The sequence below is a fragment of the Mandrillus leucophaeus genome, unplaced genomic scaffold (assembly GCF_000951045.1).
Source record: "Mandrillus leucophaeus isolate KB7577 unplaced genomic scaffold, Mleu.le_1.0 Scaffold38, whole genome shotgun sequence".
NCBI lineage: Eukaryota > Metazoa > Chordata > Mammalia > Primates > Cercopithecidae > Mandrillus > Mandrillus leucophaeus.
The window spans coordinates 5547595-5566037 of NW_012104031.1; the positions used below are offsets into that span (position 1 = coordinate 5547595).

The 18443-nt window shown below is 53.2% G+C and overlaps 1 protein-coding gene across 1 annotated transcript in view; it reads left to right on the forward strand.

Annotated features, from left to right (window-relative positions):
- CACNA1S (calcium channel, voltage-dependent, L type, alpha 1S subunit) overlaps positions 1 to 17454 on the forward strand; it is an 81717-nt gene extending 64263 nt beyond the window's left edge. Inside the window, exons 28-43 of the mRNA XM_011990610.1 lie at positions 2719 to 2775; positions 3686 to 3814; positions 3998 to 4063; positions 4623 to 4714; positions 6117 to 6276; positions 6743 to 6870; positions 8176 to 8272; positions 8585 to 8687; positions 9648 to 9749; positions 10026 to 10150; positions 12849 to 12977; positions 13775 to 14025; positions 15369 to 15454; positions 16249 to 16340; positions 16587 to 16730; positions 16877 to 17454. Of these exons, the coding sequence (XP_011846000.1) occupies positions 2719 to 2775; positions 3686 to 3814; positions 3998 to 4063; positions 4623 to 4714; positions 6117 to 6276; positions 6743 to 6870; positions 8176 to 8272; positions 8585 to 8687; positions 9648 to 9749; positions 10026 to 10150; positions 12849 to 12977; positions 13775 to 14025; positions 15369 to 15454; positions 16249 to 16340; positions 16587 to 16730; positions 16877 to 17128 (2013 nt within the window). The 3' untranslated portion in view covers positions 17129 to 17454. The remainder of the gene's footprint in view (positions 1 to 2718; positions 2776 to 3685; positions 3815 to 3997; positions 4064 to 4622; positions 4715 to 6116; positions 6277 to 6742; positions 6871 to 8175; positions 8273 to 8584; positions 8688 to 9647; positions 9750 to 10025; positions 10151 to 12848; positions 12978 to 13774; positions 14026 to 15368; positions 15455 to 16248; positions 16341 to 16586; positions 16731 to 16876) is intronic.
- Positions 17455 to 18443: the final 989 nt, after the last annotated feature.

Below are 18443 nucleotides of genomic sequence, written 5' to 3' on the forward strand. Positions count from 1 at the left end.
CAAAGGCCCTGCAGCAGGATGGTACTTGCTGAGTTGGAGGAAGAGCAGGAGGCCCTTGTAGCTGGAGGAGAGAGTGGTGGAGATGAGGTGAGAGAGTGGTGGAGATGAGGTAGGAGAGAGAAGGCAGGGGCCAAATCATCTAGGCCCTTGAAGGCCACGGTTACAATCTTGGATTTTATTCTGAGGGAGACGAGAGCCCTTTGGAGGGTTTAAGTGAGAACAGACTTTAGTTCTAAAACAATCACTGTGGCTGCTGTGTTGTGAACAAGCTAAACTGCAGGGGACACGAGGGCTGAGCCAGTGAGAGCAGTCAGGCGGTTCCCACAGTGATCCAAGTGAGAGGCGATGGGGGCTGGGGCTGGCTGTGGAGACCGTGAGAAGGGATCCATGTCTGGATCTATTTTGAAGGTTGAGCTGATAGGAAGGCTCCCAGGATCTGGACCAAGGGGATGAGGCCTTGGCGGTGGAATGAGAAACAGCAGTAGGACCTGCCTTGTGAGGGGGATGAAAGGAGCAGGGAGGCAGTTCCAGCCGGAGAGGTCCACATTCAAGGTCTTAGAAGTGGAACCCTCCAGAGGCTGCCTTGCCGAGGGTCTGCAGCTGCAGGTTGCTGCAACGATGGAGGGCGGAGACTATCCAAGAGTCAGAGGCCAAAATCAAAAAACAGTTGCCCAAGTGGCATCCTAGGAGGGACACAGTGGAAGAGAGAAAAGATGAGCATTCTTCTTTCTGAGCCAGGGTGGGATGTCAGAAAGCTGGCTGATCTGGCCATGAGGGATCCCAGCAGGGGACTGGCCCTAAAGCTAGGGGCTCAGCCATGCATAGGGCTTTCTTCTGAACTGCCCACTGCTCAACGGAAAGCCCTTAGGCTGTGCCGGCCTGTGGGGTGAACCTTAGGGTGAGTTGGGGATAGGGGTGGAAAGATGAGCACTGGAGATGCCTGAGGTGGGGTGTGGGTGAGAGGAACAGCTGAGGAAAAGTCTGGAGTCTCTGAGGAAGGAGCCCTCAGCTGAGGCTGAGCTCTGGCAGGGAGTGGGGACTTGGCTGTCACACCAGCTGTCTGATGTGCTAGGGGAGGACCAGGGTGGGAACCCTGTTCACTCTCCATGCACAGAACAGTGACAGACAACCCCATCTGCTCAGATCCCCTGGGGGCGCTGAGCTAGCGAGGGCCAGGGTGGGCTCTGAGCAAAACCAATGCGCACACGCGTGTGTGTGTGTGTGAGTCTCTGTGTGTGTGTTGTGTATTTCCATCCACACTCAGTTTTTGCTGGGAAATAGTATCCCAAAAGGCTCCATGGTTTGACAGCAGCACTTCTCACCAGCACAGCCAGAGCAGAGAAATCTAAACAGCCAAAATAAACAGCCCAAGCTAAAAATAGTTACTTGTTAAAATTTGAGGTCTGTGTAGGGGAAGCCTGGATATATCAAAACGGTGTCTTTGGTGGTGGAGGCCAGGAGGGTGTCACTGGTTTTTATTTGATTTTTAGCAGATGTCCCTTACCAGTAGTGTCTGCTTAAAGTCACGTGAAGGTTGATTTACACACCTGATGTACAAACCAGGGAAAGGGCTAGGGGAGCACATTGGTTAGAACTTTCTGCAAGGACAGAAATGGTCTGCCCTGTCCAATAGAGTAGCCTCTAGCCACACATGTCTACTTGTCACTGGAAAGGTGGCTAGAGGAACTGAGGAACCGATTTCTGGTTTTATTCAATTTTCATTGTAATTCAAATAGTCACATGTGACTAGTGGCTACCATATTGGATAGCACAGGTATAGAACACTGGTCATCATCCTTGCTTACATATGAGAATCACCTGGGGTGTATTTAAACTTCTGAAGCCAGGTCCCATCCCCTAGAAGCTGACTTAATTGACCTAAGTGGAGACCCAGCGAAGATATGTGAATTTTTTGAGTTCTTCAGGTGATTCTGACATGCATCCAGGGTTGAGAACCAGTAGTCCAGGGAAAATCTACCCCAAACAGTGTTGTTTAATAGGAAGACCATTATGCCAGGGATCAGTCTACCTGTGGATAATTGGAAGATGAAACAATGACTTCTTTTGACCCAGGGCTCCAGAACAAGGGTGTCACATGAAGTGTGACCCAAGGGAATAAATAGGAAGAAATTGCTCCCACACACCTCCCCACCTGCTCTTCAAGAGCCTAACTACTGAGATAGCAGCCTTGGTCCCAGTTCCAGTCCGGGGCAGAGAAACATCTGCTGTGGGGATCTCAGACTCCCCCGGAGGAGTGTGCCCCTGGGAGATGGGACTTCCACAGGGGCCTGGACCCTGGCCTCAGGGCACTACAGATGTGAATCCATTTACAATGAGCAGACATTTTCCAACGCGCCCTTGTTAGGGACATCCCCAGCATCACATAACCCAAACACATAAGAAAAACCCAAACCCTTGCCACCGGTAGCTGCATTTCCGAAATGAGAAGGGACCTGTCTGTGTCCAGCCTTCCCTCCCCTTCTTATTTTCTCGTCCCCTGCCTCTTGCCTCACAGTTCCCACAGAGCTTCAGTCCTCACTCCCACCCACCCCGCCCCTGATTGACAGCCACGTGGGGTCTTTAGCCCCTGCCTCTGTCTTTTTCTCTTTAACTCTTCTGTGTGTCTGTCCTTTCTGACACGTCTCTTCACCTCCCTCCCACGTGTCCCTCCTCCTCTCTCTCCTCTCCTTCCCCTCCCCTCGTCTCTTTTCTCCACAGACTTTCCTGGCCTCCAGCGGGGGACTGTATTGCCTGGGTGGAGGCTGCGGGAACGTTGTAATTTCAGGCTGCACGAGCCTGCCCGGCACGCTCACCAGCTCCTGCCCTGCCACTTGCATGCATGGGCCTGGCTGCGTGGATTGCATGGGGTGGATCAGCACTCAGGGCTCCCTCCCCAGGGCAGGCCCCGCTGAGGACCCAGGCTAGGCTCGGGTGGGGGCAGAGGCTCTGCAGTCAAGTGTGCATGGATATAGCGGCTTCCTCAGAGCCCTGGGAGATGGAGTGTGGGTTCTCTCTGGCATCATCTATGTAGATGGAAACACAGTCCAGAGAGAACTGTGACCGCTGGCAAAGGACCTTAGTGACAGTTCATTGGGCACAAGGCCTTTGAGGACACAGGAAGCAGAGCAGGGACAGCTCTCCCCTTCCAGAGTAATTCGTGTGTCTAAGGCTGGCACAAGATTAGAGGCTTGCCTGGCTTAGAACAGCCGCGTGTGGGGTGGGAGTGATGGGGAGTAGCCACATTGAGTTTATGGCAATAGAGCAGCCAAGCTTTGGGAAATCTTTGCACTGGGAGGATGCCGGGGAGGGGCCCTAGGAGGGCCAGCAGGGTCCTTGACTCCGTGGCAGCTTGAGAAGATAGTGAGATGTGCAGGAGGTCGGAGAGGGCAGGCAGTGCGCCTGGGTGCAGCCACATCCCGGGGCAAATCCCTGCCACTGCTCCCAAGTGTGGGCTTCACCACACTGCCTGGTGCCCCACGTCCTCTTCCCTGCCTCCCAGCTGAACAGCCCCAGAGCCCTGCGCCCGAGGATGGTCCCGAACTAGTGGACAGCAGGGGCCAGAGGTGGGGCTGGAGCCTTCCACAAACATCTCCCCAACACACACAGTGCACCTCCCTCCCCACCCTGCCCCTTACGCCTCTGAGGTGCTGCCCCCAGACTGACCTCTGGGGCTGCTGCCCCACAGGACCCAGACGAGAGTGCCCGCATCTCCAGTGCCTTCTTCCGCCTGTTCCGTGTCATGAGGCTGATCAAGCTGCTGAGCCGGGCAGAGGGAGTGCGCACCCTCCTGTGGACGTTCATCAAGTCCTTCCAGGTGCAACAGGGACCCTGGAAACTGCACGTACCTGGGGAGGCCACTAGGGACATCTGCCTCAGCCCAGGGTGGGCCCCAGGGGAGCCCGGGGCAGGGCAAAGCCTGGGGAGCTAACAGAGGGCAGGGCTGCAGACACACAGTGGAGCCCTAAGACACTGACTGGTGCTCCCGCCCGCCCTGCAGGCCCTACCCTATGTGGCTCTGCTCATCGTCATGCTCTTCTTCATCTACGCTGTCATCGGCATGCAGGTGAGAGGCAGGCGGGCCCAGGCCAAAGCGTGAATCTTGGCCAGGTTAGAGGGGGCGTCAGTGGACCCTGAGGAGCCTGAGCAGCACACGGGCTGGACCCTCTGCCCTCCCTGCCTTGCTCGTGAGAAAGAAGGAGGGGCAACCTCCCTGATCGTGGATGGCTGGAGTATCAGATGCTTGGATGCCATCCAGGAGAAACCTGGGCATGTGGGTGGAGAGCAGGGGCCAAGCTGTGTCTCTAAGGCCCGACTAGAGGCCTGGGTGGCCTCTGTCTACCCTCCCCTGAGAGCCCTTCCCCCACACATTGACTCGCCAGGTCTGCTTGCTGCTGGGAAAACGGGGCTACCCTCCTACTTTTCTTTGGCTTGCTGGGAAGAACTTTACCTGACCTAGAAAATAATCCCATTTTTTTGGCTTCAGGTCTGACGTGGCCTGTAATGAACGGAATTTTGGGGAAGTAGGGGCAAAAGTGGGGGTCAGGCAAGAGAACGCAGTGGGGTATAAGCTGAGGGGATACTTGAATCTAGGTTCCACAGTCAGGGCCCTTTGTGACTTGCAGATGTTTGGGAAGATCGCCTTGGTGGATGGGACCCAAATAAACCGGAACAACAACTTCCAGACCTTCCCACAAGCTGTGCTGCTGCTCTTCAGGCACGTGTCTCCCACCGCCCCCACCCCCACCCCACTGACCAGTCAGCCTCTGCTCTGTTGTAATCTGCACTAGAGCCAGGGCTGGCTTCATGGGTGTGTGACCTGTGCAGCCACACCGGGCCCTACACTCAGAAGGGTCCCCTGCTTGGTTGCATGCTCTGCTGTCACTGTCTTGAAGATATTCATTGTTTTTGAACAAGTGGCCCCACAGCCTTGTTTTGCACTGGGTCCTCCACTGAGTGAAGTGCTGCGTTCTCCTCCCATCTCATCCCCGTGAAGCAAAAGACAGGGTGAAATATCTTCTCCTGGACATTTGCCCTTGTCGCTCCCGGAGCATGAGCAGGAATGCAGGGAAAGGCAGAGCAAAGAACCAGATGGGGTTGGGGGCGCTGCCACAGGTAGGGCGCAGGGGCCTATGCTTCGCCAGGGCACAGGAGCTAGAGCGTGGATTGCAACCGAGGATCCTGGGCTGCAGGCCTGCTGGGTGTGCAGGAGCCAGGTGAGAGAGGTGAGCTTCCTGGCCCACAGTGGAATGCTCCACTGAGACCAGACAAGGCCTAGGGACACCCACACCCACGGCCCCTTCTTGGCACAGCCTGTCGAAGGCTCCATGAGGTCACAGCAGCCTGCAGCCCTTATGGCCTGTGAAAAGGAGACCGCCACCTCACTGTGTTCAGGCGGAGATTCCCACCTCGCCCCTGGCTCTGCACTCAACTCCACACCCGAGGCCACCCTGCACTGCCTGCTCCAGGAAGGAAGAGAGCTAGCTGAAGTGAGACAGTCATTAGACACAAAGGCGTGGGAAGTTATGCAGTCTGGCTGAATGTGACTAGGGGAGACACTTCTTCCCAGCTGGAGGGAGGTTATCTACAGAGCAAGTGGTAGCAGTTACGGGAAAAATGCAAACATGTCATGCATATGCACCTCGGATGCATTGAGATTCTTCACTCGATAGCAACACATCCACAAGGTGTGAAATCTAAGCCTGCTTTTGTGACTCAGTTAGAGTGGGTGGCAGTTGAATTCAGCCAGTTGGGTTCAACTGTGGGGTTACCTCAGAGAGTGCAGTCAGTTAACCTCTTTGAGGCCTCCGTGACATCTGACCCTGCCTTGCTTTGGTCAGAACAGTGCATCCCTCTAGTAACTTGAATCATAGATTGACTTTGCCCTCTTCTCTAAAGTTTGGCTCCTGCTTGTAACACTCCGTGAGGGCTGCAGCACAGAGGGGAAACAGGCCCAGCTCACACTGAGCTACATGGTGAACATGAAGATTGGACCTCCCTACCTTTGGGCAACAGCCCCATTTTGCTCATCTGTCCACGCCCTGCTCCCACCTGGCTGCCAGCCTCCTGCGGGGCCAGGCAAGAGCAGATAGGTGACAGGAGCCTCTTCTGTCCTCTAGGTGTGCAACAGGTGAGGCCTGGCAGGAGATCCTACTGGCCTGCAGCTATGGGAAGCTGTGTGACCCAGAGTCGGACTACGCCCCAGGGGAGGAGTACACATGTGGCACCAACTTTGCATACTACTACTTCATCAGCTTCTACATGCTCTGCGCCTTCCTGGTGAGACACTGCAGGCCTGCGGGATGGGGAGAGGGCTTTGATGCACTGAGGCATGGGGGAGCCTATTTGCCCCTTCCTGGCCAACTTCCACCTCTCCTGGGATTCATCTCGGGGACACAGGAAGCTCTAGTTAGCTTGTCCCTGGTTCTGGTCATCCTGAGTGTGGCTTTGTTTCCTGGGTGCTTTTTCACACTCTAGAGAGGTTGCCAAAAGTTCTTACTTTTTTTCTTGCTTGGGTTAGCACTCATCAAAAGGGATTTAGCAAGGCCAGAGGGCACTGTCTGTGCAAGAGCACAGAGACATGACGGAGCATTGCTGTGTGTGCCATGTGGGTGGTTCAGAAGGGCTAGAACCAAGAGCACAGGTAGTGAGAAGTTGTAGGCCAGTGGACACCTCCCGGCTCCCCCACCCTAACCCTGGACCACCTGCCTTTCTGTGTTGGGACTCCTTGGTTCTTCTCTTGCAGGTCATCAACCTCTTTGTGGCTGTCATCATGGACAATTTTGACTACCTCACCCGGGACTGGTCCATCCTGGGCCCTCATCACCTGGATGAGTTCAAGGCCATCTGGGCAGAGTATGACCCGGAGGCTAAGTGAGTCCAGTCTGTAGGCTCTGTGCTGGGCCCTCCATACTAGACCCTTCCTAGCGTCTCACAGGGAGTCACTCACCAGTTTATTCAGTATGAGTGGGCTTCTCCTTCCCCCTTCATTTATCCAAGGTCTCAGACCAGAGAATCAGAGTCTCTCCAGGTTGGAAGGAATCCTACAGCTTCCCAGGATGGAAACACCCTTGACTTTATTGAGAAATGGTCATCCAGCTCCTGCCTGAACACTCCTAGGAGTAGGAAGCTCTATACCTCATCAGACACTCTAGACCCCAAATCAAAGTGTGGTCCTCGGACCAGCAGAATTGGAGCTTGATTAAAATGCAGAGTCCCAGACCCCTCCCAGACTGACTGAGTCAGACTCTTGCATTGCTCTGAACGTGAGCCTCGGGACATTCGTATGCACTTTAAAGCTTGGAGAGCACGGCTCTCTTACTTTCCTTCCCAATAGGAAATATGCATCTCCCAATGGTCTGTCTCAGATGAGGAAACTGAGGTTCAGAGAGGTTAAGTAAATTGCCCCAGGCCATGCAGCTAGTAAGAGATGGTGCCAAGATTCAACGCAGGTCTGTCTGGTGCCATAGCAACCATGCTTTAAAGTGCCTCCATCAGCAGGAGCCAAACCTACTTGCCTCTACCAGTCACCCACAAGTCCTCACTCAGCCCTCTGGAGACAGGCGGGGAATCTTTCATCTCTTTTTCACAGGCCCCCCACCCCATCAAAGAAAAGAGGAAGCCAGTAGGACCTTCCAAAATGATTTTTCTCAGGCAACACTCACAAGCTGCTCTTGCCATGCTTGTCTTTCGATCTGACCTCCCTGGTTGTTCTGTTTTCTGACCTCCCTGGTTGTTCTGTTTTATGTCTATTCTGGGAGTCACGGTGCCAGTGAAAATGTGGTTTCCAGCTCTGGACCAGTCTCTGGAAGTGGGCTTCCACCTCCCTTGATCTATACCCTCTCCTTCTATTAATACAGCCCAAGAGGCCCTATTAACTTGACCAAAACCTAAGAAAGGTCCTGATGGGGAAAATGAGGGCTGGATTCCAGACCTGGAGATCCGATATCCGAGGGAACACCCCAAATTTTGGGGTACCCATTTTGTAGACAACCGTTAATCCTAACATTGTCTCTTCTTTTAAAAGGGAACTGGGCTCCCACTTCCTAAACACAGTTGGAAAATAAGGAAATGCTCCCCTGTTTCCTGGCTGTCTTTCCCTTTGCCCATCCTCTGAGCAGAAAGGTTCTGGCAGCGGAGGAGGGTACCAGGTACATAAGTCTGTGTGTCCTCCTGCAGGGGGAGGATCAAACACCTGGACGTGGTGACCCTGCTGAGAAGGATTCAGCCCCCTCTGGGCTTTGGGAAGTTCTGCCCACATCGCGTAGCTTGTAAGGTAACCAGAGCTGCCAGGGATGGGTGGCCCCAGGGAGGGGAAGAGTCACCGAGACACAGGGAAGCTGGTGAGGACCTGATGGAATGAAGCATTTTAGAGCCGGAATCTCCTGGGTCCCCAAGTTCCTCCTGGAGGACCTAAAGTCTCAACAATGTCACCCAACTCATCATTCTGTCCCCTCACAAAGGATGTCCTGGTCAGCCGACACCCCCAGCCCTCATGTCCCATCCCCTCCCAGCCCACAGACTGGGTGAGGATGACTTGCCAAGCTTGTCCCAGCTCAGCAGCAAGCCACTACCTCTCCCTGCACAGCGGCTGGTGGGCATGAACATGCCCCTGAACAGTGACGGCACAGTCACCTTCAATGCCACACTCTTCGCCCTGGTCCGCACAGCACTCAAGATCAAGACGGAAGGTGAGAGGGCCTTCCAATGTGAGCCCCCTCCTTTCTCCCAGAGGCTGTTCCTGGCACAGATTCTGCCAGATTCTCAGAGCTCAAGATTGCTCTCAACTGTGGGAAGAAGCAGAGGGAAGACCCTAGGTCATGGGCACAAAGTCCTCATGCCCCTCAGGGCTCAGAGGGAGTCTGAGTGTTCTCTGCAGGGCAAAGATCATCAAGTGTCTGTTCCCACACTCCTCAGCTGTGTCTGGGGACCAGAGGAGGGCCAGTGCTAGCACAGGGGTCAGGAGTGCCCTGTAGTTTGGCTCTGAGCAGGAGCAGAGGAGGTTCTCAGGCAGCACTGGGCAGGCTGACGGGAGTCCACATTCGACTCCACTATACCTGCAGGTCCTCACCTACTGGGAAGACAGGCATGGTGGGAGCAGGGGAAGGAGTCAGGGTGGGGTCTTAGTATTGTCTCTCAGCCCTTGCTGAGGGCTCCCACTGTATCAAGCTCAACTCTCCAGTTGTATCAGGTCCATCCGCACATGGGGACCACGCAGGGTTCTGAGACAACCTCAGGGTAAGCTTCATTAGGAGGGCAAGATGAGGAAGGCCAGGAGTCAGGAAGGAGCAGGTTAGAGCTACAGCGAGTCTGCCTGGGGGTATTTGGGACAGACCACAGTGCCTGGGGAATTGAAAGATTTTGGAAGAAGAGCAGGAGATGACAGCCTGTTAAACCAACCACTCTGGGCACTGGAAGCCAAGGCCTGTGGGGAGAAAGTACATGACCCAAGAGGTGGGCTGCCTCAGGGGGACAGTGATGCCCTCCCACCATTGCCAGTACCCAGCAAGGCAGCTGCCGCAAAACTCAGCCAATGTTTCGTAGTAAATGACTGGCTGGCTGAGAGGTTCAGAAAGAACTGGGTGGCCTTGTCAAGTGCAGTTGGTGTGATCTGGATAATTTTTGGCCTCTTTGCCTTTCTCCTGCTCCAGGTAACTTTGAGCAGGCCAATGAGGAGCTGAGGGCCATCATCAAGAAGATCTGGAAGAGAACCAGCATGAAGCTCTTGGACCAGGTCATCCCTCCAATAGGAGGTAGGTTCTGCTTTGGAATCCAGAAACAGCCAAGGAATGGGGTTGGGGAGCTTCTCCAAAGAGCCCCATGGGAATCTGAGAATGGACTAAACCCTCCATAAATGCCTTAGGTAGAGCCCACAGGCATCTAACCTCAGGGTGGAAAGTGCCCAGTGACCAAGTCAGCAAGACAAGGGATTGCTCGCATGCCCGGGCCTGGCTACAGCTAGCTCCTACTCTGAACCAGTGTCAGGTTCCCACCAGCCTTCAGGACATCTCTTGTTGGCTCCTCTGCAGATGATGAGGTGACAGTGGGGAAGTTCTACGCCACATTCCTTATCCAGGAGCACTTCCGGAAGTTCATGAAGCGCCAGGAGGAGTATTATGGTTATCGGCCCAAGAAGGACATTGTACAGATCCAGGTAAGCCCAATCCAGGTACGTTCCAAGGGGCTCCCTGACTGAGCCAGGTTTCCAGACTCTAGTTATCCTTCCATGTCCTTGAGGGGCCAATGACAGAGACATAGAAGGACAAAGGAAGCCCAGAAGAGTGAAAAAATGTCAAGATAGTTCTGGATGGTCCACGATTGACGATGTTTCAACCTCAAAAAAAGAACCAGGGGCACTTCATCTCTGGATGATAGGACCAAAGAAAATAGGATTTGTTCGAAGAAGAAACAAGTTAGACACGAACAGTGGTCTCTAGGTCAGGTGCGGTGTCTCACGCCTATAATCCCAGCACTTTGGGAGGCCGAGGCAGGTGGATCACTTGAGGTCAGGAGTTCAAGAACAGCCTGGCCAACATGGCGAAACCCCATCTCTACCAAAAATACAAAAATTAGTTGGGTGTAGTGGCATGTGCCTGTAAGCCCAGCTACTCAGGAGGCTGAAGCATGAGAATCGCTTGACCCTGGAAGCGGAGGTTACAGTGAGCTGAGACTGAGACACTGAACCCCAGCCTGGGCGACAGAGTGAGACTGTGTCTCGAAAGAAAAAAAAAAGAACAGCGGTCTCTAAAGAAAGGTGATCCACGAAGAGCTCTTAAAATGTCCCACTGGGTATGGGTCCAGGTGCAGTGGCTCACAACTGTAATCCCAGCACTTTGGGAGGCTGAGAAGGGCAGATCTCTTGAGGTCAGGGGTTCGAGACCAGCCTGGGCAAGATGGTAGAACCCCATCATTACTAAAATTACAAAAATTAGCTGGGCATTGTGGCATACGCTTGTAATCCCAGCTATTTGGGAGGCTGAGGTGGGAGGATCACTGGAACCTGAGAGGCAGAGGTTGCAGTGAGGCAAGATTACACTACTGCACTCCAGCAAGGGTGACAGAGTAAGACTCCATCTCAAAAGATAAATAAATTTTAAAAAAAAAGTCCCATTGGGTATGAAAAAAAAATGTTAGAACTTTTATGTTTTATCTTTTCTGGTTTTATTTCTATTTTTATGTTCATTGTAATGCATATAATTTATAAATTCCCCAAATACACATGCATTTGAGCTATGCTCAAAAATTTATTTCAATGGCTATTTTTATTTTGAAATAATATCATACTTTAAAAAAGTTGCAAGTATAACACAAAACCTTTTTTTTCTGAACAATTTGAGAGTAACTCCAAAACGATGTTCCATCATCCAAAAACACTTTAATGCGTATTTCAAGGCATTATGTGTATTCAAGGCAAAATGTGTATTACAAGGGCATTATCCTGCATAATTCTTCTATGTAACCACAACATAACTACCAAAATCAGGAAATTAACACTGATGCTTTTTTTTGTTTTGTTTGTTTGTTTGTTTTTGAGATGGAGTCTCGCTTTGTTGCCCAGGCTGGAGTGCAGTGGCAAGATCTTGGCTCACTGCAACCTCTGCCTCCTGGATTCAAGCCATTCTCATGCCTCAGCTTCCTGAATAGCTAGGATTACAGGCACACACCACCACGCCAGGCTACTTTTTGTATATTTAGTAGAGATGGGGTTTTGCTATGTTGGCCAGGCTGGTCTCAAACTCCTGACCTCAAGTGATCTGCCTGCCTCGGCTTCTCAAAGTGCTGGGATTACAGACGTGAGTCACCATGCCAGGCTGAACATTACTACATTCTAATCCTCAGACCCCATTCAAATTTCACTTGCTGTCCCAATAAATGTCCTTTATAGCAAAAGGATCCAATCCAGAATCACAGTGCATTGAGTTGCCATATCTCTTTAATCTCTTCCATCTGGAAGAGTTCCTCAGTCTTTCCTTGACATGACCTTGACACTTTTGAAGACTGCAAGTCAGTATGTCCCTCAACTGGGGTTTGTCTGATTACTAGGATATGCATCTTGGATAAGAATGCCACAGAAATGATGGTATGTTCTCATTACAAGCTATTAGGTGACACCAGTCTTGACTTGTCCCATTACTGGTGATATTAACTTTGACCAACTATATATATATATATATATGTCATATGCAATCAATAGAGATCACTAATCTAGAAGACTGTACTGAGTAAGAACACTTCTCAAACTGGAAGCCTGGGAAGGGCATGAAATTTTCACCCATGGGGTCAAGAGATGACTCATTGGGAACAATTAAGGTGTGGGCTATCCCAGAGGCCAGAGCAGAACCTGGTGGCCTCTCAGGTACCTGAGACATTCAATAACCCAAGAGGGAGAGTGGGGCCTAGGCTGGGGCTTCAGGAGAGCCCTGGGTACAGTGATAAGAAACAAGTAAGCCACAGGAAGTGGTTCTAGCCAGGTATGGTGGCTCATGCCTGTAATCCTAGCACTTTGAGAGGCCAAGTGGGCAGATCACAAGGTCAGGAGTTCGAGACCAGCCTGGCCAACATGATGAAACCCCATCTGTACTAAAAATACAAGCATTAGCAGGGCATGGTGGCACATGCCTGTAATCCCAGCTACTCAGGAGGCTGAGGCAGGAGAATCACTTGAACCTGGGAGGCGGAGGTTGCAGTGAGCTCAGATTGTGCCACTGCACTCCAGCCTGGGCAACAGAGTGAGACTCTGTCTCAAAATAAATAAATAAATAAATAAATAAATAAATAAATAATAAACAATAAGAGGTTCTGGTCTCCTCTCCTGGGCTGGAGAGATAACTGAGTCCCTTCGCCATCCCCAGGCAGGGCTGCGGACCATTGAGGAAGAGGCAGCCCCCGAGATCCGTCGCACGGTCTCAGGAGACCTGGCTGCTGAGGAGGAGCTGGAGAGAGCCATGGTGGAGGCTGCAATGGAGGAGGGAATATTCCGGGTGAGGGAGAGCCAGGAGCACCCCTAGTGGTCTAGACACCATAAGTGGCAGTGTCTCACGGAGAGGAGGGCCAGGAGCCCAGCCACATGACAGGGGGACATGGGAGCTGAAGATATCCCTCTCCGTCTCTCCACCTCACCACCCACCTCTCCTGGAAGTCAGAATCAATGACCTGACCTACTAGAGGTGTCAAATGCAACACACCCTTTCCCGCCTTTCCCTACCAAATCTCACCCCTTCCCTTTCCTCCCCACAAACCCTAGGCAACAACCTATCTCCCAGAGGCCCTCCAGGATCAAATGCCCCGCCTGCCTCCACTGAGGCCAGTCCTCCATCCTCAGTGCTGTCTGATGTTTCTTGTAACACTTTAGAGCTGGAAGGTCTTTAATGACACCTAATTAGGTCTTTTTGGGTTATTCATGAGGAAATGGTGGCCCACAGAGATCATGTGATATGTCCAATATCACCTAGTAAATCTGTTTCAGAGAGGGGACTAGAACCCAATGCTGCAGACTCCCAATTCAGCCCTCTCTCCCCAACACCACACTTCTCTTCTGTGTGCCTGTGTCCCCTATATACCTCCTTAGGTGTGTGCTGTCTACCCCATCAAACGAAGAACTTTCTAAGGGTAGGAATTCTCCTCTTTTGATCTCACCACTCAGTCCATCCTCCTTTGGCCTTATAAGATTTGTCTCCCAATACCATCGCTTGTTCCCAACACCACTGTCCCAGAGTGACAGCCCCCCATGCCCTCCTTGTCCTCATCCCCTAGTCACTGCTTGTCTCCTTGCCCCTAGAGGACTGGAGGCCTGTTTGGCCAGGTGGACAACTTCCTGGAAAGGACCAACTCCCTGCCCCCGGTCATGGCCAGTCAGAGACCCCTCCAGTTTACTGAGATAGAGATGGAAGAGCTGGAGTCACCGGTCTTCTTGGAGGACTTCCATCAAGATCCACGCACCAACCCCCTGGCTCGTGCCAATACCAACAATGCCAATGCCAATGTTGCCTATGGCAACAGCAACCATAGCAACAGCCACGTGTTTTCCAGGTAGTGGCGGCCACTGCCATCCCTGGGTGTAGAGGTACTGGGAGGACAATGTCAGCAGGTTCCAGGCTGGATTGGAAGAGGGTACCCCAAAGTTGTAGGGTGTCTTTTGCTTGCCTTTGTGCCCCAATCCATCCTGAACCTTAATGTAAGAGGCCGACCTGGAGGGCACAGGCTTCTTTGGCCAGCAGGGGGAAGCCTCACGTCATGTCAGTATTGGCCCCGATGCTGAGAAGTTCTTTTATTCTGTTGGCTTCAGCAAGTCTAGGAGCTGAGATGTATTGAACACATGATAGGTTAGGAGAGGACCTTTGGTGGTAGCACATACCACAAAAGACCGTGGACAATAAGGTTCCATCACTGGATTTAGGTTCCAAGGAGATCCCACTGTGCTGGGTGGTTCCCATCTCACCAACCTTAGGCTGCAGACTAAATATAATCTGTGATTGGGTGATATGTTATGTGATATGATTGGGACCAAATAATCACAGAGGCCGGGTGTGGTGGCTCATGCCTGTAGTCCCAGCACTTTGGGAGGCCGAGGTAGATGGATCACTTGAGGTCAGGAGCTGAAGACCAGCCTGACCAACATGTTGAAATCCCATCTCTACTAAAAACACACAAAAAATTAGGTGTGGTGGTGCATGCCTGAAATCTCAGCTACTCGGGAGGCTGAGGCAGAAGAATCTCTTGAACTCAAGAGGTGGAGATTGCAGTGAGCCGATTGTGCCACTGCACTCCAGTCTGGGTGACAGAACAAGACTCTGTCTCAAAAAAACAAAACAAAACAAAGCAAAACAAACAAACAAACAAAAACACCAAATAATTACAGAGATTTAGTGTCCTGAGAGTGCAGAGGGGGTATGGATCACCATGGGCTAGAAAGACCTAGAATGGTTCTCAGCCTTGGCTATACATTAAATAATCCAGGGAGCTTCTGCAAATCCCAAGGCCTGGGCCTCACCACAGATGCTGGGTGTGGGACACAGCCACCACTCACCTTTGAGCTCCTCAGGTGATCCTGTGTGTGGTCGAGATGGAGAAGCAGGGTTCCAAAGGCTGGGAAGCTGCAGCTGGGCCTTGGAAGATGAACAGAATGTAGAAAGGGTAGAGGGAGCAACTGAGCAAAGGAGTGGAGTCAAGAATGCACTGGGCTCCTTCCTCCTAGAGAGTCAGGGCCGGCTGGGGCACATTGGTGGGAGGGTCAGCCCTGGAGTCATGGCTACTATACTAGGTTGGCCTTGTACAGGCTCTAAGGGAAAAGGATGTTTGGGGCCACAGAGAGGCAGGGATGGCAAGAGAGCTAGCAGCCTTCTCTGGTTTACCCAGCCTTGCTTCCATTTCAGTGTCCACTATGAAAGGGAGTTCCCAGAAGAGACAGAGACATCTGCTGTCAGAGGAGGAGCCCTTGGCCAACCCTGCAGGGCCCTGGGTCAGTGCATTCTGTGCATCTAAGAAGCTTGAGTCTTCTTCCAGAGGAGTCCGGGAAGCCCCACTCTTTTCTTAGAGTCTGGGAACTTGGCTGGGAGGGCTGGCTTGGGAGCCTGTTACAATGGCAATCATCTGGGCCCTGGAATGGGAAAACCATCAGGGCCAGCTTCTTGTCCAAGTGGGGAAGCAGGGCACCATCTAGGTGGCTGAATGGGGTGGAAGGGGGAAAGCCCGTGCATGCTAAAGGGCCCTCTGCTGGCCTCCCAGGAAACTCACCCAGCCCCCTACACCATCCCCAGCGCAGGAGTCCCCACACTGCCCGAGGTCCCTGGAAGGGCAGCCCCTGGCCACACTGATGTCTTGACTCTGGGGCCCTTCCGCAAATGATATTGAAGTCTCCTAGTATGATCTAGGCTGCTCTGTGACAGTAGGAGCCCCAGGGAGGCTGGGGGCTAGTGGCAATAAGGATACTGCTGTGTTCCCCAACACACATTCACATTAATGTGCACACACCCAGGGACCACAGAGAACCAGCTTGGCCAGAGGCTCTGGCCCTTATCCCCTCTCCCAAACCTTCAAGAAGAGCTACCAGGGCCAGTAAAGTTGGGGCAGCCCTGCCTGGCCTGGAGTTGGCTGGGCCTCATCATGTGTCTACCCTCTAAGACATCTTCTGCAGCCGTGAGAATCTCAGAGCGCTCACAGAGTGTGGCTAGCCGGCCAAGCAAGCCTCTGTTGACTCGTGGCTCCTGGCAGGAGTCAGCAGCCCCTCTTATCCTTGCCCCTTCTTGCCCACAGGACCCCACAGCAAACCTTGTGTGGAGAAGCTAAAGGGACTGATGACCCAGAGGGCAATGCCCAGAGGCCAGGCACCTCTTGCCCCCTGCCAGGTAACAGGGGCAGAGGCCTGGGAGCAAACTCCATACAGAGACCCTGCCTGGCCTGATACTTGGAGTGGGACCGTGGCGGGGGAAGGCTGGGCAGCAATGTGTCCAATAGTACAGAAGGGAGGGGATCCCTTCATCCTCCCCTTTCCGTGGATCTTGGTTGAGCTGCCCTCAGATGATCTGGAATTTTGCTCATTGGTGGGCTCCAGCACCCCCGTGGGGGTCTTTGCTTTTGTGCATTTGGAACAGTGCCCCAGGGTGGAGTCCCCCATGCCTGAGGACAGAAGGAGCTCCACACCAGGGTCTCTGCACGAGGAGACACCCCACAGCAGGAGCACCGGGGAGAATACTTCCAGGTGCTCAGCGCCAGCTACAACCCTGCTGATCCAAGAGGTGAGCCGGGGGCTGGGTCACAGCAGTGGCTGCATTGAGCGGTGGCCCTGTGATGACCTGGCATGGAGAGAGGGTAGGGCCAACAGGCAGGTCCCCAAAGGTGGCTCCCCAGGAAGACCCCACCCAGCCTCCTCTCCTCCCTGCAGGCTCTGGTTCGAGGGGGCCTGGGCACCTTGGCAGCTGATGCAAACTTCATCATGGCAACAGGCCAGGCCCTGGCAGATGCCTGCCAAATGGAACCAGAGGAAGTGGAGGTCATGGCAACAGAGCTACTGAAAGGACGAGAGGCCCCAGAGGGCATGGCTAGCTCCCTGGGATGCCTGAACCTCGGTTCCTCCCTGGGCAGCCTTGACCAGCACCAGGGCTCCCAGGAGACCCTTATTCCTCCCAGGTTGTGATGCCCACACAGCATCAGCATGGGCTTAGAGCTGGCATGACCAATGGGGGTGGGGAGGTTATTGGGGTGGAGAAGGGCTAGCCCACCACAGCAGCCTCCCTCCCTCGAAGCAGCTAGATGCATGGCCTGAGGCGGGGTGGTCAGGAACCACCTCAAAAAGTGGGGAGGAAGTAGCTGGACAGGCCCTGCCCCTCAACCAGCAAGAGGCATGATTGGATGGAGCTTCTGATGTCATTCAAAAAGGCCTAGTTGGTGTCTGTGTCTGTCTGGCCTAGGGTCACTCCCACCTGCAGGACATTAAAATCTCCAGGCCTGTGACACTGGCAACTGGCCTCTGCTTGTCCAGTTTTTTGGACTCTTCTACACTTGTGTTTCCCTCTCCCCCAGTCCCTTCCCCAGGAACCCTCCCCATGGGCTTGGGAGACTGGGCATGGAGAAAGACAGAGGGGTCATCTGGATTTTTTTCTGCATGAGGCAGAGAGGGACCTGTTGTGGGTTCTCCTGGAACTCCACAGCCAAGTCCACTGACCGGGACCAAGCAACCCCAGGAAGGACTGGTGGCCTCAGAAGCAATCGCACACCCCAGGTCACACCAATGCCAAACATCTTCTAAGCTGTGACCGTGAGGCATTGGCCAGAGTCCACTGCCAACACAGGCTCTCAGAGCCCTCAACTGCCCCCTGTTTATGGCCTTGAATACCAAAGATCTACATTCTCCAGGGCTCCTCTCAGCCACACCAAGTAACGATGAGTAACAGTAGCTACTGTTTACCAAGTGCCTGCTGTGTGCCACCTACACACCTGCTCTCATGCCAGGGGCCGCAATACGTTATGTTTACAAAGCACTTTCAGTTACAATATTCATTTCATTGCCACCACAACCATGCGAGGTAGGTGTGAATTCCACGTTAAAGATGAGGCAATGGAGGCATGGAGAGGTGATGGGACAGCCCTGGGGTGCACAGCCAGAGGCGAGGTCAGGACTCTGCGTCGGGGCCTCTGCGTCCCCACAGCATCCTTCCCCCTTCACTGGACTGCTTGCTCTTCTCGCCATTCCGTCATTAAGCCTGTGCCAAGCGCCTGCTCTGTGGCTGTTGCTGTGGAAACCACACTGGCCTCCCCGTGCAGCCTCCTGGCGAACCCCCAGGCAGCTTCTGGGCTTCTCAGCCAGGCCTAGGGTATCAGTCATGCAGGGCAGGGACACTCACACTCTCAATGCACTGTACGTCCCTGCCCCCAGTCTCAACAGGGCCCCAATGCTTCCTAGTCCCTGTCAGTGCAGCAATCTCAATGCTCTTCTCTGCTCAAACCCCAAC